The 23319-nt window shown below is 40.8% G+C and overlaps 1 protein-coding gene across 1 annotated transcript in view; it reads right to left on the reverse strand.

Moving 5' to 3' along the window:
- Positions 1–837: 837 nt before the first annotated feature.
- Positions 838–23319, reverse strand: part of pins (G-protein-signaling modulator pins) — a 120696-nt gene continuing 98214 nt past the window's right edge. The window contains exons 12-13 of the mRNA XM_067156042.2: positions 18849–19060; positions 838–1943 (exon numbers count right to left, since the gene is read on the reverse strand). Of these exons, the coding sequence (XP_067012143.2) occupies positions 1698–1943; positions 18849–19060 (458 nt within the window). The 3' untranslated portion in view covers positions 838–1697. The remainder of the gene's footprint in view (positions 1944–18848; positions 19061–23319) is intronic.

The raw sequence follows: 23319 nt of genomic DNA on the forward strand, positions 1-23319 counted from the left end.
TTAAATATGACAGACTCTCTAAGGTGATGCTTGCTATTTTATCAATTCCACATAGCAATGCAGAATGTGAAAGGATTTTTAGCAGAGTCACAAAGACAAAAGCACAGTTCAGATCCTTGCTGTCTGAACAAACTTTGGAGAAACTTTTAACCTTGAAATCAGTTCAGCAAGGCAAGTGCTTTGAGCAAAAATTTAGTTCCGAGTTTCTGAAGAAGGCTAAGTCAGCTACTGGTGTGTTGAACAACAATTAGTCATAATGTGATCACCATGTTGAAGGATGAGAAGTCACATGTTTCTACAGTTCAGGTATGTCCAGTATTTAGTATTCACATGTAAATGATGAAAAAAATAATGTGGGCAAATAGAATTGTTAATGTACTGAATTATAATGAATTTGTACATGTTGTGCCATCAGTGATGTGTCGTAATACGTCGCGATTCGCTGCGAAATTTCTCCTGATTTTTCACTTTTGAAAGTTGGCATGTCTGAGAATGGTACAATTAACCCCCAGTAAACTGATGGCTTTGCCCACATGAATGAGTTGATTCTGGAGCCCAATAAACATAATCATGGTAGTCGAGTACCATGTCATTTAAATTGAACATAATTAAACAATCACACGGTGAACCCTCCCCATTTCACTTTCCTCAGAATTCATCGTACATGTTGTCCACTTGGAAATAACACTTCATGTTGTCTGAACGCCCAATGTGCCAAAACTCCTGATGGTCACGACATAATACTACACTTTGCTGTCATAATTCAAATTAGATTTTAAAAACTTGCATAAGTAACTGGTATAGAAATGTGCACACATTTTTGATCACACTCAAAATTACAAGGGGCTGCCTGGCCGAGGCGGTAAAGGCGTGCTCGGTTCACCCGACAGGACGTGGGTTTGAATCCCCGTCAGAAAGCCGTAAAATTTAAGAAACAAGATTTCCACTTCCGGAGGTGCATATGGCCCTGAGGTTCACTCAGCCTACACAAAAAATGAGTAGCAGGTTAATTCCTGGGGGCAAAGGCGGCCGGGCGTAGAGCTAACCACTCTACCCCATCACGTGCCGAGGTTAACGATGGTGGAAGCCTTTACCTTCCACTCCTCCAAGGGCCTTCATGGCCTGTACGGAGGTGACCTTGCTTTTACTCAAAATTACAGATACAAACTGCAAGGGGTGTGTACAAAGCAATGAAACAAGGAGAAAAGTCCTAATAAGGAAAGATCCAGATGTTTATGTAAGTGGTCCTAGGCTCCATGTCAAGGGTATCTTGTATTTGTAACAGCTGTCATGGCATCTCACACATGAAACAGATGTCGCCCATCTTTTCAATGTTGGCAGAACCTAGAATATTTAATTTTCACATCCTTTATAGGCCTTTCATTTCTTTTCCTTTCCTGATTACTATTACAGGAGGGTGGTTGTCTAGTTGCAATTCCCCTTCAAATAATAATCGCACTTCAATACTGTGCAGCAGTCATCTCGTCAGACTGAGGCTAAATGTGCTGGAAATCGTTACCATCAAACAGTGAAAGGAGCATGCTAAACAATAACATATTCACGATATCACAAAATGTGGAAGATGGAGAAATAACGTGTACCACATCTGCGCGGCCCTACTTGGCCCATAACGCTTACTTGGACTTGCTGGAGGTTTCCATGTGGTAGTCAAGGGAAGGGGGAGCGGAAAGTATGGGTCATTTCTTCTTGTCCTTTTTGCTATGGCTGCTGTGTTTGTTGTTGAGTGGCATGGTAGAGTGAGAGTTGGGAGCAGGTACTGTTGCTCGCTGATCTTCCATCCGGCCAGACTGGAGACGCATGATGAGAGAGAAGAAGTCTTCATCTGGTACTGTGGGTCCCCGTGTGGGGGGTCGTGGAGAACCTGTGCTCTCCTGCTCCCCTTCACTTGGTAGAGTGCTTCGTTGGTCCTCCAAGCGTGAACCCTACGACAAGAACATAACCCTTCAGACTAAGGTGGAACAGGAAATATGAGGAAGCAGAACTTACCAATACTGAATGTAAGTAACGGAAAGGAACAAACAAGGGCCAAATGTCCCACTAACTACTTTTACAGTCCTGCAGGAGTTCTTTAATGTGTCAGTAAATCTACTGACATAAGGCTAATGAATTTGAAAATTTTCAAATACCACCGGACTGCGCCAAAATTGCCAAATCAAGTAATAATGCGTATAAAAAGAAACATTACATTTTATTTATCTTATGGCAAATTTAATTTATTTATTATTGTCTTGTTTTCTATGGCAAAGCCCAACCATTATACACTGTTTACACACAATTAATATTATTGTTATTTTGTTTACTTCATTTTTTTTACAATTTGCTATATGCCGCACCAACACAGATAGGTCATATGGAGACTATGGGATAAGAAAGGCCTACAAGTGGAGTGAAAATGGGGAAACTGAAAATCATCTTCAGCGGTGCAGACATTGGGGCTCGAACCCAGTATCTCGTGGATACAATTATTATTAAAAGAACTATAAATAATGAAATAATGAGATCATGAAAGATTCAGAAGAATTAAATTTATCAATGCTCCACACTGAAGGCAGAGAAGAGAAGAGAAGAGAAGAGAAGAGAAGAGAAGAGAAGAGAAGAGAAGAGAAGAGAAGAGAAGAGAAGAGGATTCTAAGGAATGTAAAAACTTACGATTCAAACATTTGAATGAAGGAAGTACACCATTACTGACAACCAAAGGGCAGCCAGGTCTGAGAGGAAGAAGAAGCTGAAAAGCTGACTCTATTTAATACTATTAGACTTCAATGTACAGTAAAGTCCGTTATAGCGAGTACGGCATATAACGAGAATCCCGTTATAACGATAAATTTTGTCCTACATTAAACCATGTATTATCCTTCGGTTACAGCGAGAGCCCTATCACTGATGCATCTGTTATTACGAGCGATTATGGTGCTCGATTTTTTCTGTTGCCGATATTTATGCACCCAGTCATTATACTGCATGCGTATCGTTTTCTCGGTATGCCCACCAGCGAGCTCTCTCGTCGACATTCAAAGGCAATGTTGGAGTCGATTAGTAATACCTGTCGACTGCTCTTCCACAAGGAAAATGAAAAACGAGAACATGTTTCCGCAATAAATGCGTAAATAACGTGTCCGATAACGGTTGTTAACTCGTTAAAGATAAACACTGAATAAATGATCGCTTAGTTTTAATGCTAAATACTGCAATTAAGTAAGATTGAGATAGGCCTACACCTCAAGATATGGCAGAGTGCGTCATTGATTACGAGGTTAGTTTATATTTTCTCGCGTCCGTTAGATTACGGAAAGGCTAATATCATGTAAATTTATAGCGAGAAGGTTATAATTTCTCTACTGACACTTGAAGTATGTTTTCATCACACATACAGTACACATAAGTTAGGATAGGTGGCGGTTCTTGAGTAACAAAACTGAAACGTCTGCCACAAAATGAGATCGATCGTCTTCAGTACGATATAGTTTCCGCACTATGTGCATCTTTTGCTATTTGTTTTACATCGCACCGACACAGGCCAGTGGCGGCTCGTGGCTGTAAAGTATGGTAAAGAGCTATTACCCATTCGGTTTCGAGCGATAGATTTAGGAAATTCTTTCTTTCTTTCTTTCTTTCTTTCTTAATCTGCTTACCCTCCAGGGTTGGTTTTACCCTCGGACTCAGCGAGGGATTCCACCTCTACCGCCTCAAGGACAGTGTCCTGGAGCTTCAGACTCTGGGTCGGGGAATACAACTGGGGAGGATGACCAGTACCTCACCCAGGCGGCCTCACCTGCTATGCTGAACAGGGGCCTTGGTGGGGGATGGGAAGACTGGAAGGGATAGACATGGAAGAGGGAAGGAAGCGGCCGTGGCCATAAGTTAGGTACCATCCCGGCACTGAGCCCACCTCTACTCAGTTGATTTCCCGAGGCTGAGTATGCCGTAAAAGACTCAGCTAGGGAAACATAGTCGTCAACCCACGGTCTCAAACTGAGCCTCCTTTTAGTGGCCTCTTACGATAGGCATGTGAATAGATGTATTCTACCACCCGCACCCACAGGAGGATATCGAGTGTTTTACTTCCCTTCTTTTTCAATAGTGGCAGAACCGGGAATCAAACCCGGGCCTCTGGGGTGGCAGCTAATCACACTAACCACTACACCACAGAGGAGGACAAGATTTAGGAACTATGTGTTGTTTTTGGTTGTTTTGTACTCGTACCTGTGACTGGCAGAGGGTCCAGCACGTGACCACGATTTATTGAATTTAATGTTTCGTCGTGACCACGAAAAGCTAGTTCTTGCTTACTTAAATAGAGCACTGCATCAATTACCAAGTGAAGGAAAAGCCTATTTAAATGTACATTTTCACTGAACTGTACAATTACAATATACAGTCTGGCATTTTCCTTCAGGACATCAGAGATCTTATTTTGGTTTGTTTCTAATGTCTTCAAATCTAGCTGCCGTATTTTATGTTCTGCAGAGTCTGAGTGCTTATATAAAGAACGTGTTATGTTCAAAAGGGCTGAAAATCCTTCTTTATTCCAAACGTTATTTTTATTGATAAAAGGCAAGTAGGCCCAACAAAACAACTTCTGTAGAGCTGGAGAGGAGCACAACCATGGAAATTCCTTAAACCACGATCGTTTGAAACTAAGATTGTAAGATTTACCGGAATGTTTCACTTCTTTTGTAGCACAAATTTGCAGTGATTCAGTAGGGCAATCAAAACGTAGAACTTCATTCTGATCTTCATTTCTCCAACGTGAAAATGGTGTTTATCATAAAATGCACACTATGTCATAAATAGGAAACATATTAAAATAAAACAGCACAACACTACGAATGAACCACGATGCAAGTACTCGTACTTCACACAGGATGACGCAGTGAAGACAAAATATTCCGCTCTTCCGACAACTTCGCTAGCACATTCCGCTATGTGGAAAGTATGCGGGTGACGTCACGTTTGTCATGCCAACCGCCAAGGCCAAGCGCTAGGAGGGAGCACTTGGGAGGTAGAGGCAGCTGCGGAATCTCTCGTCTTCACTCAGTGTCACGCGCCGTACTGTGGCCGACAGCCGGCGCCTTTGTGAGTTCCCCTAGTTCTCATCAGGTGATGAGGTGCTCCAAACGCCGTACAATAAAACATTTTCTTTCCATAAAACCAACAAATGTCATAAGAAAAATAAATTTAATTCATTATGGTAAAAATAAGTGGTGAAGTGGCACTTCACCTACTTCACCTGAAAAGCCGCCCCTGACACAGATAGGTCTTATGGCGACGGTGGGATAGGAAAGGCCTAGGAATGGGAAGGAAGCGGCCGTGGCCTTAATTAAGATACAGTCCCAGCATTTGCCTGGTGTGAAAATGGGAAACCACGGAAAACCATCTTCAGGGCTGTCGACAGTGGGGTTCGAACCCACTATCTACCGGATGCAACATCACAGCTGCGCGCTCCTAACTGCACGGCCAACTCGCCTGGTGCCATGTGCATTTGCAAGCTCTCTCGTCAACATTCGAAGGCGATATCTGAGTCGATTAGAATACCCGTCGACTGTTGTTCTCTAATGAAAATTCGAAATAAAAGAGGATAACACGTTTTCGTAATAAAAGCGTAAATAACGTGGCCGACAGCAGTTGTTAACTCATTAGAAATAAAGGCTGAAGTAAACGATCTCTTAATTTTAATGGTATACCATATACGGTACGGAAATTAAGTAAGAATGTGATAACGCCTCAAGATATGGCAGGGTACATTTCTGATTTCCGGATAGTTTATATTTTCTCGCGTCTAGTTAAAGTTCGGAAAGCTATTCCCATGTCAATTTTTAGCAAGAGGGTTATCATTTCTCTACATGCGTTTCTAATAGGTTTTTATGATACATATAGGTTATGTGATGCCGTTTGAAGAAGAAAACTGAAATGTTTGCCACAGAAGCCTCTGGAGTGATGCCGTATTTCTCCGAATCCAAGACAACTGTTTTTTTTCTCAGAATCTCACGTGAAAAATCAAGGGTCGTTATGTATTCGCGGCCATATAGTAATGAACACCACTGGCAACTACCGCAGTAACCACGCTGTTTCTTTTCACCCCCACACGCACGCAAACAAAACTCATTGACTATAAACGACCGCCTCTTTCTTATTCATCGCTCGCCGCGGCGACCGGTTGTACAGTGTACAGTGCCTATGTGTATCGTCACTGGATCTCGGGCAGTAGTGAAGAGAGAATGACATTCTATTATCCTCTACAAAAACGTTTCTCAAATCTTCAGAATGGCATCAAAACATGCGAGCCTTCGAATTCTTAGAAAGGCCACGGCTACTCAGTAGCAAAGTTATAACACGTCTGCTGTACCTGATGCTTAGTAAAATTAAGTTTTATAGACAACACGAATATTTTCGAGATGGATCGTCGTATTGTAAAGATACGTGGAACAGGTATTACCGTCAAATTTTCAACGGGTTCTCGTCGATGTTATTATGCCAATTTTAAGTTAATGGCTATCAAACAATCAGAAATGTATAATAATTTTGCAGCCGCAAGAAAACACGGCATAGGCCTAACTAAAGCCAATATTCGGCGTTACCGTGAAGACAAAGATAGCTTAAAAATGCGTACTGCACAAAAAATGCATTCAGTGGCCCGCAACAAGGACGCTTTAAAGAAGTTGAAGATGAAATTGTGAGGTATGTGCACAAAAATGCAAGGGCGGATTCGTCATACCGCTGCGCAATAAACTCCTTCGTTGACTTTCAAAGTCCGCGATTAAGACCTATACATTGCTAGCCGATGAAATTGGCCGAATCCGGCAAGCGAGACGTGCGTGTAACGGGAGCCAGTTATATCTGACGCTGAGTGAAAGTAACAGTTTTATAGTAAGCAAGAATATTTTCCTGGTGGATCATCATATCGTAGAGACGCGTGGAATGTGTATTGCTGGCAAATTTTCAACAAGTTCCCTACGATATTGTGATGCCAATTTTAAGTTAATGGTCAAACCCGCTGAAATAAGCATAACTGTATAGCCGCAAAAAATACGGCATAACTAAAGCCAATGTTCGGCGTCTACAAATAGTCTAAAAATGCGTACTGTATAAGAAAGACATTCATATGATTTTACAAAGCACTTTTTAAGCCTGATTTAAAATTTTTGAAGGAAAAAGTGGGGGTCATCTTGGATTCGGAGATATAAGGTAAGATATATATTTTCAGACTTCCTTCAGGCTAGCAACCCGTCGGAAGGACATTTGATTGCTTTCAAGTCTTGCAAAAAGTAAAATGCAAGACCGTAACGGGTCACATGGCCCAATACTTGGAAGGAAGATGATGATGATGATGATGATATATTTTCAGAATGAAATTAAACAAACCCTTTCACGTAGTATCGGATTTCGAAAAACAAGACATAAGTAAGCCGTAGTGTGGATGTTACCTGCGAAAACGCAACTTTTGAACAAACTGATTGCCATTTCATACTGATTTTAATGTATATAGGGGTTTCCCCGACTTTTACAAAAAATCTGATATAACGACAATCCACTATAGCGAGTAAATTTTTCGCCGTTATGAATTCTCGCTATAACGGACTTCTACTGTATATGATTGATTAAAGTGCTCCAACTGCGTAAAAAAAAAGAATTAAAAAATGAAGCTTATAATGTTACTGCTTTCATGACTCACTAACTGTTTTTTGAATAATGAAAGTGTAAAGATGTAAAATTACAATGCTACATCCAGCCTTTTGAACCATTGTTGCGCCTCCTCACCTAATATGATGAAGTCCTCAATAGATCCATCAAATGATTTTTGTCACATTCAAAAGTAATGTGGACAGTCTGGTACAATAACATTTCGCTGTTATGGAAATTATGTTTTATAAACATACCATTTTCTTTTGTTATACTTTATTTCAATTTTGTCCATAATATAGCGCATAAGAATGGAACAGAAATTATATGAAAACTTCCCTATGTCAACCATCGGATATGAAACAAGTATAATTTAAAACATGGCAATATACGTTCCAGGGTCAGCCTGGATGAATGACAGGATACAAATCAGCTATTGCAATGACAGTTCACAGATCAAGCTAAATCCCTCCCATTAACAGAGGTGAAGACATAAAAGGAAGTAATGTGTTATAAAAATCATGGGAATAGAACCAGCTTTTGGGTGTTTAGGCCGTCTGCATTCGCAAAGTTTCGCCCAGACGTACTATTTGCGCTCATCAGTTGCACTGGCACGCCCCTCCAAGACTCTCCTTAGCTGTGGCACACCACCTGCGTGGTCCTGCTGTGTTAGCAAATAGGACAACTGTAATTTTTAGATCTGTGGCCGTGAAAGCCATTTTTGGCCATTTTTGGAATTGTATTTCCATGGGGAGTACATATTTTTGAAAACTGAGAATTCACTTCTCCTTTAGCAGGTTAGCAATCCCTCAGTGACACTATTAGCACAAAAGTTACATTAACTGAGATGAGTTTGGATTTGTTTTTTCCCAAAGTTTGAACCACTGTAACATTAAGCATTAAGTCTGTGAAAGAGAGCTACAATTTTGTACAATTCTGTTATGAATGGTGCGAAAACATCGCTCATAGAAACAGGTGGTGCGTGGTCTTCAGTGGGATTGGCAGAATGATATGTAGTAACATCTACTGGCACAGTCAGGAAACAACCCCACTCCTCATTTCTCTAGTATGCTTCTTCATTGATACCTAGGCCATCCAGGACAGCTGAAGGTGGAGTTGGTGAGGATCAAACCAGCCTTCGGGATGACTACATACATACTGTATATGCACTAGAGCGCTGCAAATGTGCGTCAAAGCTGTGTTCACTATACTTTCCCCATCGCTCATCATCCACTCAGGTATGGCTTCAAGCTCGCAATCACTGACTGGGACGCATCAGATGCGTGGCCCTTGCACTCAGCTGAGAGGAAAATGTTGTCATGCCTGGTTACAGTGCAGCAAACACTGGGTGGGAATGCATTCTGAATTGAGACTTGTGTGTAGCGATGGGCGTTTGATTGGACTCTGTGGAGGATGCATATGTTGCATCCACTAAACTCTCCAACTGTTAGGACAGGGAGTGAACATGCTTATGCATCATGAATATTAAGGGTTGACTGCAGAAATGATGACTAGTTTTAAGCCTTAGACAACGTCTACCAAACAACGTTTAAGTTGCGTACGAGTTCCATTGCATGAACAATGTTCAGCCGGTATTTAGCTAGACGTTGTTTAAAGTTTCAATATTGGTTTGAAAACAGAAATAGAAGTATCTTCCATGCAACTCTTTGCTTGTCCCAACCAATGAAATTCGTCAGTGCGTGGTCAGGTTGGTCAGTTGTCCGTCTTCCTAAACATTACTCAAATATGGCTAAGCATGAGCATGAGCATGACTTGCCCACAGATAAGAATATTGCTTTCATTGCAAATTAAATCTCATATAATATTACCAACACTAAAGAGACACTCCACCATATGAAGAAGTGCAGCTTTGATTATGGTGTTGTTACAACGTGTGTAATCTAACTATCTTCGGCAAAGGGAAATTAAACTATAGTACTGTGTAACTGAATGAGTGTCCGGCCCCGCGGTGTAGTGCACAACGCGTCCGGCGGCCCCGGGTTACATTCCCAGCCGGGTCAGGGGTTTTTAATTGTAAATGATTAATATCCCTGGTCTGGGGACTGGGTGTTTGTGTTGTCCTCACATTCAACACTTTACATTTCCGCAATTTTCAAATACACGCAGGTTCATAACATATGGTGGAAACCCCGAATAAATAGCATTTTATCTATTAAAAAAAAGAATGAGTAGTATGGCATATAGATGTAGCTTGCATTCTAGAGATCATAGGTTCAAAACACACCATCGGCAACCATGAAGACTGTATGTATGTATGTATGTATGTTCCCATTTCGACAGCAGGTAAATACTGGGCTGTTATTATGGCCACGGCTCTTCCTTCCCAGTCTTTGCCTTTTCCTATCTCACAGTTGCCAAAAACTTATCTGAGTTAGCACGATAATTAACTGAGAGAAAAAAAATCACACACAACCTACTCTGTTTTGTCACTGTTATGTGTATTTACTTGCCAGTAAATATAACTGAATCCCTCCCAGTTGATGTCCCAATCATCAGAGGGCTGTCACATAGAAGTTATTCTGATATGTACGTAGTTGAAGTGACCTATAATTCCACGGAAATAGTCCCAAATATAATAAAATATATTGGTTGCCAAGAATTGTAGTCAAGTTGACAGTTACCGGAGTGTCCCTTGTGTCATGTTTCATGTTTAAACATGGGCGGTTGAACATCGGTTTTAGACAGTGTCTAAGTGATAAATAATATCTACGCAATGCAGCAGTCATACTTAGACACTGTTTAACCGTAAATATTGTCTAAATATTGTTTCTGCGATCGGTCCTAAGTTTCTATTCTTTTACCACTTGTATTTATCTTTGTCTTATGTTTCTTCCCCTTTCCTGTACTTATCCAGCTTTCTTCTTACCCTACATTTATCCCACATCAAGACTGACGATCCGTATCCGCTGCCTCGTAGGGTTCCCATCGTTTCTGGCTTCCTGACCTTAGATGCCGTCATTTTCTAACATCATTTAAATTTGATGTTACAATGTTTTAACATTTCTAAATTTTATCACATTGTCTTTAACTTCTTATTTTGCGTAATGGACTTCATGAACCATTACACGTTTGTCCTCATCTCCTATTTCCGTTCCTCCCTCTTCCAAACTGACCTGCCATTGTGTTCGTCCTATTGTGTGCGTTCCTTTCTTCTTCTCCCCCCCCCCCCCCCCCTCTCTCAGACTTGATTCGACACTTGTTCGTTCATTTTCTATACTTATATCATGAGTTTTAAAGTGATTATTAAATTTGAAATGCGCCATAAGAAATGAAATAATGCTTATTAATGTAGATACACCAATTTACAAACCGTAGAAAGTACTTGGAAATGATGGTTGTATTATATATCTGTAGCTACCTGGTGACTCTGTACATCTGGTGGAATAAAGCAGATAGATTAATACCTTTGATAATCTTCAAATCCTATGGTGGAAAGTACATGTTATTTTAATTTAAAAAAATTAAGCTAAAGGAAACTATGGTGTTTACCAGTTACGTTCGTTCATGACTACAGTAGAACCTCGATAATTCTAAATCGGTTAATTCAAAATCTCGCCTAATTGGAAGAAGCTCTCGTTCCTGGAAACATGAGATATAGTTTTGCATGTTATTTCAATTGTTTAATTCGAAATACGGATAATTCGTAATTCGAAGTACAATGTCGGCCCCATTACCGAAATTCAGACTTTTAATTCGAAACTGCCTTTACATTTAAAAACAATAGTATGTTACAGAGTAATTTCAACTCGAAATTTATCCGTTCCGCGTCATAATAGAACGCGCGTTCCGGAACGTGGAGGGGTAGCTTTCCGCACTTACACTGACTTCGGTGGGCCTACAGTGTGCTTCATGATTGCTAAGTTGAAAGAAATCGGAATTCTTTTGTATTCAACCTTTTAAGGAATGCTGTAATATCACAAAACAGGCAGTGTGCGGGAAACCAGAATCCGCGAACACTGGCGATGCCGACAGTTGATGAAAAAACGTGGCTCATATAATAAATTCGTAGCCACCGAACAATATTGTCATTGCCGGTGAAACTGCATTGCTTTATTTTCATGCGAGCCCAAACGGTCTTATGGTTTTAAAGGAGAAATTGCCAGCCGGGAAATCGTACAAGGGTGAGGGATGGGGCCCGTGGAAGCGAGATACTTCATCCCCTCGTCATAGGGAAGTTCAATAAGGTACAACGTTTTAAGGGCGTCGGGCACTTTCCATGCCAGTACAAAGCATCTAAAAATGCAAACAGTACAGAAATCCAAAAAATAATGCAGGGGAACCGGCATAATTTATCCTCGTCTTTGAATTGTGCGATATTTTTTTCTTTCGTTGCGTGAGGTTATGTTTGTCAGCGATTTATCGAAGTGCATTATTTGAACATTGTAAATGCACCTTGTTGGATACATTTCGGAAATAGTTTTTTCCATGGCATTTGAAAGGTTTAAACTGTGAATCGAGGTGATTGCATGTATTAATGGGTCTTAGAATACTTTGTGACGCGGCAAATGTTTACATTTCTGAAGTACGAGAGAAGTGCCATGGCGGGAAATCGTACAGGGATAGAGTCATAGGAAAGTTCGATTTTAAGGGCATCGGGTACTTTTTGTGTAAATACAAGGCATCTAAAATGCATACAGTATAGTAATCCAATTAATAAAGCACTTGTACATGGGAGCCAGCATAGATTTCTCCTCGTCCTTGAATCGTGATTTTTTTTTCTTACTTTCGTTGCGTGAGGTTATGTTTACCAGTGAGATATCCGAGTGCATTATTTGAATACTGTAAATGCACCTTCTTGGATACATTTTGGAAATAGTTCTTTTTTCCATGGCATTTGAAAGGTATGAAGCAAGGTTAACTGAATGCAGTAACGGACCCTTAATATTTTGTAACGCAGCAAGGGTTGGTACTTCTGAATTGCGAATTGGCGGTTAATTCGAAATCACGTAATTCGAAGTCCGATTTTTGAGTCCCAACGACTTTGAATTAACGAGGTTTTACTGTATTCTTTGCTTTTAGTGAAATTCCGCTGGTAATTGTTAAGAAAAACCATGTGAACATTCGATGGTGACAGGCTCCACCTCCTTGTCAAAATTAAGTGGTAACTCTCGTTAAATGTGCATCCATTCCTCTCTTTCATTGGTGCCTTGACAGCCTTTTGGGGCTTGAGCTTCTCTGAATATTTTTACGAGAGAGCGTGTAAAACACTGGACAAAACCAATGAATCTGTTAGCGTTTTTCTTGAACACTTTCCAAATCTGGTCCAACTTGGGTGATAACAGTACAGTAGTAACAGCTGACCGGCACTTGACACCAAGCACTATCAATGAAGGGGAATAGGTGGGCAACCTGTAGCGGGAAGGAAGGAGAGAAGCAGGCACACACTCTGTTACTCTGCAAAACTTGCGACTATGCACTGCGCGTGAAGCTGTGTCTCCTCACCTGGCAAGCAATCATCTGTGCTATGGAGAAAACATTGTGAACAATCGTCAAGCTTTACAAAGATTTGTCCGCTGCCTCTCTTGTACCACAGCCAAGTGCATTGCACGCGCATTTTCATGATGATGATGATGACGATGATGATCCATTATTATTATTATTACGAACAATTAAAATCAGAGCTTTTGAAATGTGGCATTAGTAGAGGAAAATTATAATAGAAAAACAAATGTTTCAGGGGAAGGAAAATTAACACACAATCACAAAAAAGGTGACTAAACTTTGATTCACAGATGTTAAATATAAATACAGTGGAACCTCGATTCTCCGTTTTTGGAGGGACCACCGTAAAAAAACGTACAACACGGGAAAACGGAAAATCCGGGAATGAATGAACCATGAACAATTTGGCTAAACATCATAAAAAAAAAAATATGTATACTTAAAATCTTACAAACACCCCTAAACCAAACCAAACTACAGTCCCAATGGGCCTTCCGCCTACCAAGCGACCGCTGCTCGGTCCGAACGCCTGCAGATTACGAGGTGACGCATGGTCAGTGTGACGAATCCTCTTGGCCGTTATTCCTGGCTGTCTAGACCGGGGTCGCCATCTCACCATTAAATAGCGCCTCAATTAAAGGTAATCGTAGAATGAGTGAACCTGGAACCAGCCCTCATATCCAGGTAAAAATGCCTAACCTGGCCGGGAATCGAACCTGGGTCCTCCGGGTGAGAGGCAGGCAAGTTCAACCGCGGTGCCAGCTTCAAACATTAATTACCGGTATGCGGCTTAAAAGTCTCGCAACTTTACATTCAGTTTTACCGGGGAAACTTCGTCACTTTCCTCTGAAAACTTCTTTCAGATCAGCAACTTTGATCAGTCAAACTGTTCGAAAAACCTAATAACATCAAGCCAAACAATCGACCACAAGTTTTTTTAATTCTCGAATCTAATAAAATAAAGCACATTGGATATAAAAGTGCCCAACATGATGGCAAAATCCCTTTTTCTTTAAATCTTCTATTGTAATTTGGTCACCGGTACCTAGGTACTGTTCGTAGTCAGTTTGTGGAAATCTTGTACCGCGCAAATTAGGCCTACGGCCTATATAGACTTTTAAAGGTCGAGAATATTGTTTCGAATGTAAGTATTGATTCTCAAGTTATCGAATGCATTATATTCAATTTTGTCCGTCACTAATCACGATTGTATTGGAAAGAGAAAAAATATCATCAAAACTTCCGAATTTACGGTTATTCGCGACCTTGAGCTCAGCTGGAAAACGCGCTCGCTGTCCAAGTCGGCACGAGTGCGAAATGATGCAAAGGTTTTTACATGTAACGTGCGCAAATAAAACGACTGCGGTTTTAACATTTTAACACAATAACGTGAAATTCCTAGTGTTACATTAGGACCAAAACAGTAAAAGGCAATCCCAAAACCTCCCATGGCTTTATGTATGTAAGGTGCAACATCTGTTCAGGTCTCGATAACTTAATCGTATAGGCTACGATAATATTAAGATACTCAATTTGTGTTACTGTACTTAAGAAGGAGCAGTTTAGATTCCTACCTGAAAGCTCAGTGACTATACAGTGCCCTGAGGGAAGTGCCGAAAACCTGTTCGGCGATACACTCGGAAAAAAGTAAACATCTAACCCTGGACATAATGTACACGCTTTGCAAGTATGAACATTTGACGAAACTCGTTCTGACTTCAAGCAGAGCTGTCGAAATGCGTTCTGTCTCCTTCCAATTGTTGTGGACACTCTTTGCTTTATGATTTCGATTCTCTAAACAATACCACCCGAATGCGATGCTAAGATGGTCCCTTATGCAAGTTCACCGCTGATCACTTTTCCTCTTCCTCAAATTACCGCAATGACTGGACGTTAACACCAAGATCCGCAAGTATGCCGCAGCCGTCCTTTCGTGAGATACAGTTTCTTGAAAAACGCGTGATCGAGGATTTAGCGTTGATGGGATTGAAATTTCTGAACGGTTGATGCGGGAAATCGTTTCTTCGAGGAACGGATGATGCGGGATTTTTACAACGTGATTTAATTAGGATGCTCATGGGACCACGTAATTTGAACAGATAATAGGGGAAAACGTAGTTTCGGGGAACATATAATCGAGGTTCTACTATATTAAACTTTCTAATGAATATCAACCAAGCAATAAAATAGATAGACAGATAGATATATAAATGTCTTTATTGGTGTAGTTAAGGCTGTCAGGCTTTCTCTTACACTAAACAAATTATTGTACATAGAATCAAAGTTAACACTACTGTAATTGATACTAAATATAAGCCCAGTTAAATACAATCTAAATACTTTATAACAGAAATAAAATTCCACCCCAGTGAGATATACATACAGTGAAACTCAGTTAAGAAGTTCCCGCATAAGAAGTTTTCCCACCTAAGAAGTGTGATATTCTTGGTCCCTTGATCAGTTGCATTAAGATATATGTATATTTTCCCCTTTTAAAGTGTTCTGTTGTAAATATATTTCCCGGTTAAACAGTTAAGATTTTAGAGCCCCTTGAGATAGAGAACGTCCGCTCAAAGCAGCCCATGGTTAGAACCCTCCAGTCTCCGCACAAGTTGTACCCTGTGTTAGACCGTTCGCGCGCTTGTGGTGTGTCTCTGGTGTTACGGAACCTGTGCGGGCTTGTCAAGGCCATACGACGTCATGCTATGACATCACGTACACCAGATGCTCACTCTCACCTTGTGGAATCGAATCAAACCCATCAGTCGAAATTTCCACTCCACCGTTCCATCTAGCGGAATAGAATCGAACGAGATTCTACGTGAGAAACATAAAGCACGCAATGGATGGTTTGATACAACTTTAATGCAGTAATTTGGGGGCCGCGACAGGGTGAAGTCGTTAATCGAGGTGGCTTAAACATTAATTAAAAACCGTAAAGTGTATTTGTCCACAATATTACTGTTAATCTACCACAAAATTGAATATTCTAACCTGTTTAATTTTTCATTTCCTTGCTTATTTCCTTCCAGGCATTCTCTCTTATGTTGTTGTTGCTGCAATAATACTTATGGGTCTTGTCGTAGAGGAAATGACGTTTTTGAACTAAACTGATAAGATTTTCCGTGTCCATTATTACTGAGGTGAACAAAAACAACTTCCTGACTCTGTGCAGGAAACAGCCGACTTGCCAGCAGCCAGCTGATACACATGCCGCCAAACAGCCGGCCGAAGATCCCAATCATCTACGAAGTTGAACGAATGTTAATAACAAACTGGATGTTGGTGGGAGGCACACAGAGGCATTGCAATACCACGTGTTGGCATAAAATTGAAAGTTATTTTTAATTTTACCTTTATATGAGCTAAACATTGTATTATCGTGTCACTCATAATTATTACATCGCATTATTAGAACGAACGTAGCACAAGGATGAGGAGACATGAAATAAAATTCTCGCGGGGAAAGAAACTGTTTACGTTTAGATGTGCTAGCGTTGCTACTGCGCCTTTATCACTCCCACGTAATACCCCAGGTACTTTTCCATGCACTCATTTCTGCAACTTCGAACCTGTGGTTCTTTTCTTCATTACCTATAGCAGGAAGAGCATTGAAGCGGGAAAATAAACTCAATACTGGCTCGGCCATGCGGTATTTGCGAAACAGCCAGAAACTACGCCCGTTGCCGTGACAACCAATAGGAATGCAGGGGCGATTTAGGCCTAGGTTCTAAGAATCTCTAAGAATAAGTTGCCAGATTTCCCATTTGCTGCCGTTATCCTTGAAGCAGGTGTTGGGGGTGTGAGGAAGATAGAAAGCACATGCTAACAAACTGTAGTACACGTCTTGTCTTTGCATCTTGTACGTCTAAGCTATGGATTGCCAAGCATAGTATAGCGTCGTAATTAGTATGAATAGGAGTCGGTGAAGATAGTTGTACTTGTAATATCAACGTACAAACGTTTTAAGTGAAAATGAGCGGAACTCAGAGGAAAGAGATCAAGCGAAAGGCACTAACAATAAAAGACAAAGTGGAGATTATAAGGAAAGTGGAGACATCTACAGTTACCGGTGTTGCTTTGGCAAAGGAGCTGGGGGTGCCGCCGTCTACTTTGAACGGCATTATAGCGAAGAAAGAAGAGATCTTTGCTTCTGCAGGGAATACTTCAGCAGATTGCAAGGAAGTTAAATCTGAAAAGTATAATGAAATAGAACAAGCTCTACTAATATGGTTTAAACAGCAGCGAAGTTTAAACATATCTTTCAGTGGGACTATGGTGAAAGAGAAAGCCGTAAAATTGCATGCAAATTAAGGGTACCTTTTACCGCGTCGAACGGGTGGCTGGACCACTTTAAAAATCGAGCCGGCATCGTTTACAAAACAATTTGTGGCGAAGCAGAGAGTGTAAGTGCGGAGGAAAGGGAAGCGTGGAAGGAAATGGTTCTGCCTGCTAAAATAAGCAAACCTTGCAACGTTTTGAATCTCGATGAATTCGCACATTTTTTACCAGCTTATTCCGAATATGTCTCTAGTTTTGAAGGGAGAATCTTGCCACGGGGTAAAATTAAGTACAGTGCGAGTCATGGTATTGATTGGTGCTAATATGGAAGGAACTGAAAAACTACCTCAACTGATGATAGGGAAGTCTAGGAAACCATGTTGTTTAAAAAATGTCAGGAATTTACCATGCAAGTACACCAGCAACAAGTCAGCTTGGATGACAAGTTCCCTGTATGAAGACTACATGCAGGCATTAGATGCGAAAATGGGGAGCCAGAACAGGAAGATTGTGGTGTTTACGGACCACTGCCCATGCTCATCCCAAGGAATGGCCCCATTTAAAGAACATCAGCGTAGACTTTTTTCCACTGAATACTACATCGGTACTACAGCCCATGGACCAAAGAATCGATATGGTAATGAAGCAGAAATACCAAAAATCAGTTGTGCGCCGTATGCTGCTACGCATGGAAGCAAGCAAACCTATCTACAAACCATCTCTTTTGGGCACAATGCATTTCATTGCCTCATCATGGGATTCAGTGGAGCCTGTAATAATAGCAAATTGCTTCAAGAAAGCAGGCTTCGGTGGTGGTACCATCAGCATTGTTATGGAAGTTGGTGATGAACAGGAGAAGATGGAGATTACCGGTAGTTTCAATGACTTCACGCCATTGATGATATGGCAATCACTCAATTCAATCTTCTGAAGTGCGATATGGACAACGAAGCTGATTTTATGTAACGGTAATCACTTGTGAGGAACAGGCCATCGATCAGATCTACAAGGAAATTCAGGCAGGAGATGAGGAGATTGAAGAAGAAGAAGAAGAAGAAGAAGAAGAAGAAGAAGAAGAAGAAGAAGAAGAAGAAGAAGAAGAAGAAGAAGAAGAAGAAGAAGAAGAAGTTGAGGAAGAGAATCCCATCCATCATCAATTTTCGTGCGGGAAACACAGAAAATGAATCGTTATATGCGACAATTTGATGGTGAGGAGTAACGAGCAGGTTTGATGTTTGAGCCCTTGTATCTCTGTTATGAACATTTGAGAAGTAATGGAAACGCGAAGAAAGGTAAGACGGATAAGATGTAGTAAGAGCTCGGTGGAAGAGAGACAAAATATTATTTCAATGAACATGGAGTCACGACCACGCTAGTTCTATTTTCAGCATATTCTAGTCACTACCTGCGATAGATGCTCAGTCCTTTCAGTAATGAAGGCACACACAACCCATATAGCTTACCTGACATCTCATCAGCATCTCGAGGAAGGTATCATCAGGACCACCGGTGGTGTCCCCAACAGCACCCATGGACAGTCTCTGGAGGACCTGGGACTGAGCAGGAGGATGAAGACCTGGCAGGTGAGGAAGAGCTACCCGTTGCTCGTCCATCCGCTTACTCTGCATGCCAGCGATCAAGTCCAGGAGGTCATCTTGCCCACGGGAAGCATCCGCTGTTAAGAAGAAGACACACACATTTTATCAGATGTGGTTCTGTAAGCTAAATGTACTCTTAAAGTGTGAAAAGTCAACATTCATTTCCTCTCCAGTCTATCACAGGCATACTGGTCATTAGAGCTGGGATATCTGTGACCTAAAAATCTTTGTAAATACACATGCACTTATGTCCTAAGACATACCAAAAGTTAATATAAAAACTTGGAAACACGACGACAGTCCAACTAATTTTCTTTGTGAAAACAAGAAAATGTATCTGAGGAGAAAAAAAATCCAACGCCTGTCCTCTGCACAGATAATGCTTTCACCGTGTGACGTAAGTGGTAGTTGTTAGCTCTACTGCCAGTTGTTATTCTTTGTTAATAATTGTACCTGAACTTCCTAACAATAGGGAAGTCATTAAGCTCTGAAACCAACTGCTACATAATGGTCACCTTTAGTAATAATGATAGTAATGATAACGAATGCCATTAAAGCAGAACGGAATGACCAAAATAATGGCTCATTAGCAATAATCAACTTAACATAAATTATATCGGAAGAAGCTGGGATGATGATGATGCTTGTAGTTTAAAGGGGCCTAACATCTAGGTCATCGGCCCCTAATGGTACGAAATGAGACAAAAGTATATGACACATTAAAAGTAAAAAAACATCCACTGACTACAATTCAAAACGTGAGGACGAAGAATGAATGGATGGATATGAACTGACCAAGGGACTCCTCCTATAGCACAATACTGAAATGATGATGCTTGCAGTTGGAAGGGGTCCAAAATCCAAGTCAGCGGCCTCTCACAATGGTACTTATCGCCAGGAAAGTAAAACCATGGTATGTGCCATGTTGCGGTAGTAATCACAAGTAGCGTAGACTTGCGGTATTCCACACATTATGGTACTACTCACAGGTAATGAAATTCACACATGTATTACAGACCTATGCTGTTTAGCACATTCCAGCGCCATTTATAGGCAACGCAAAGCTTTGGTGTTCATCACATAAGGGTACTAACCACAGGGACTCGTACTATCCCGTGGTGTTCCTCATATAGTGGGTACTAATCACAGGCAAGCCAGAACCACGGGTTTCCTCATCCCATGGTGTCGCTCATATAGTGCTACTAATCACAGGTACTGTAAAAGCCGTCACACTCTCGTTTGCTACTAATCACAAACCTATTTGGTACCAAACATAGAGGTACTATGTGCTAGTAAAAGTTACCCATGGTGTTCCCTGTGTGGTGGTACTAAATACAAGTAGTTTCATGGTTCTAATAAAATCATCCTTAGTTGTCATAAGACCTATCGGTGCCGGTGCGACGTAAAGCCACTAGCAAAAAAATCCTCCCTTGGTCACCCCTTTTAGTCGCCTCTTACGGCAGACAGGGGATACCATGGGTGAATTCTTCATCTGCGTCCACCACCCCCAGGGGGTAAGCAGCTGAGAAAACCAGAGATGGTTTGAGATAGGTACACAAAAGAAAGGACAAAGTGTCTTGCATTTTTCAGAATCTACACAATCGAAACACCTAAGATTACAACGAACGAAGGGTTTTAACCCATTAGTGCATATGATCCGAAAAATCGGATCTTCGTTTTTCAGGCTTTAAATTTCATAATTGTGTGATTTTCTTTTCTTTCCACTTTCATATCTGTTCAGTAATTCCTTCTGAACAAGTCAGTACCATTAGTTAGTGCGTGCAGTTGGCCAGACTGATACAGTATTCATTAGAAGACAACATGGCGTCTCGGAGGAGCACTGTTCACAGCATGTGGTAAGTATTTTGCAAAAATATCACTTATTTATAACATATCTGGTCTCTTATTTGTTGTAGAAGTATTGTTGAGAATCCATGCTTTTGTTTGATATGTATTTTAGACAAGTACGTTCATATGTTTTGGAAATAACGTGATTTATTTTCGTGGATCCGAAAAATCGGATCACATGCAAAGCAGTCTTACATTGTTCTCCTTATACAATACCAACTAAATGTTGTAATTGTTGTAGGATGTTTCTGATCTCAACATAATGAGTACAATATTTGTTTCTCATTTTGTTTCAGCCTCCCTGTGGCCAAGATAATCGAAATGCTTGAGGAAGAGGACGAGGAAGACAGTGATGACACTGAGAATGTAATATACGCTGCAGTTCCAGCTGAGGGTAGGGAGACAGACATTGACAGTGATAAAACAGATGACGAACATGAAGGTAACCTTAACCACCTTGGTTGGAGGATGATGATTAGCTCGTGTGAAATACAGACTAATGACACAGCCTTTGAAGAAACCGAAAAATCTCTCGGACTTACACCAGAACCTATCGCGTCCGGTTCAAAAGTTGTTCAGGTATCTGAAATAGATGAAAATGGTGGACTCCCGCGAAAGAAGAAACGTGTTCCGGTGAGGGAAAAACAAAATTTTACGTGGAGGAAATCAGATCCTCATCCTGTCTTGAAAACTCAGTGTGAACCAATACCTGTGTCTGAGACTGCAGAAACATGCCAAACACCATTGCAGTTTTTTCAGTTGTTTTTTTCAAAGAATTTGGTACAGAAAATTGTAGAGGAAAGCAATAAATATGCAGCTCAGAAAAATTTTATTCTCGGCCTAACAGAGTCGGAATTTTGGGTACTGATAGGAGGCCTGCTTTTATCTGGGTATGCTAAATATCCCAACAGAAGGATGTACTGGTCAGCAGATGAAGATGTTCCCAAGCTTTTAGCCAACAGCATCCGCTGTAATAGATTTGAAAGTATTTTGCACTACCTGCATTTCAATGATAATGACAACATTGACCCGAGCGATCGTCTGTACAAGTTGAGACCTATCATCGATATACTGAACGAAAATTTTAGGAGCCATGGTGGACTTGAAGAGCACTTGTCTATAGACGAAAGTATGATTCCATACTATGGAAAACATTACGCTAAGCAATATATAAGAGGTAAACCAATAAGATTTGGATTCAAGAACTGGGCACTTTGTTCTTCAACTGGTTATATGGTGTCCTTCAAAATTTATACAGGGAAGGAAGAAAATGATGAGAAGCAGTTTGGCTTAGGTGGTGATACAGTTATCTCACTAATAAAATCTGCAGAGGTACCCCCACACAAAGGGTTCAAGCTATACTTTGATAACTATTTCACGTCAATAAAATTGCTCAAACACCTGTCTGATGAAGGTTACTGTGCAATGGGAACTATTCGAGAAGGCCGTACTGAGAAATGCCCTCTCATCAGCACAGCAGAAATGAAGAAACTGCCGCGTGGATCCAGCGATTTCCGCTCTTCGGGTGAATATTGTCTTAGGATTTCGCCACAAATGATCTTTGCTCCAATACGGCTGATGATGACCCCTAGATGGGTCGAAACTAGTACCGTATAATTTTGTAATCTTGTGAATATATTGTATTGAAAAGGTGGAAACATTAAGTTATTATTATTATTACTGAAATACTTGCCGTCAGGTGGAAGGATAACAATGTTGTTACCATAGCAACAAACCACGGTGAAAATAGAGAAGGAACCTGCTCTAGATGGTCCAAGGAAAAGAAAGGAAAGGTGACAATCAAGCAGCCTACACTTTTTGGCTCCTATAATAAAGGAATGGGGGGTGTAGATCTAATGGATCAGTTAGTGGCGACATACAGAACCAGAATACGTCAAAAAAAGTGGTACTGGCCCATCTTTGTTTACTTACTGGATGTTTGTATTGTCAATGCATGGCTGATAATGCGTAAAGTCTTGCCGGATGATGATAAATCGCAAAGTCTCCTGAAGTATCGAAGGGATGTATGCGTTAGTTTGCTGAAGACGCATGGAACTGTTTCTAGAAGGGGAAAACAACCGTGTGATCCCAACATAGATAGTCGCTTCGACGGAAGGAACCACGGGATTATTCCCGTGAGCACGGAAAAGAAATGTCGCCAGTGTTCAGGTAAAGCAAAATTCATGTGCGACAAATGTGATGTAGGCCTGCACCCGAAATGTTTCAAGGCCTACCATTCATACTAGGAAAACAGTGGTGGTATTATGACTTAGGCAGTTTCTTTGAAGAACTCTACAAAAGTGTGATAGAAGTACAGAATTTTGAGCAAAAAAATATTGTTTGTATCAACATTTGAGCATGTTTTTTGTATGTGAGTGTATATGTAACTGATATTCTGACAAAATCAACAATAAAAAAACTATCGTTGTGTTGTACTGGTCTTCTATTATTGAGTCTTCTCTTCCTCTCCCTCTTCCACAGTGTATTT

The sequence above is a fragment of the Anabrus simplex genome, chromosome 12 (assembly GCF_040414725.1).
Source record: "Anabrus simplex isolate iqAnaSimp1 chromosome 12, ASM4041472v1, whole genome shotgun sequence".
Taxonomy (NCBI): Eukaryota; Metazoa; Arthropoda; class Insecta; order Orthoptera; family Tettigoniidae; genus Anabrus; species Anabrus simplex.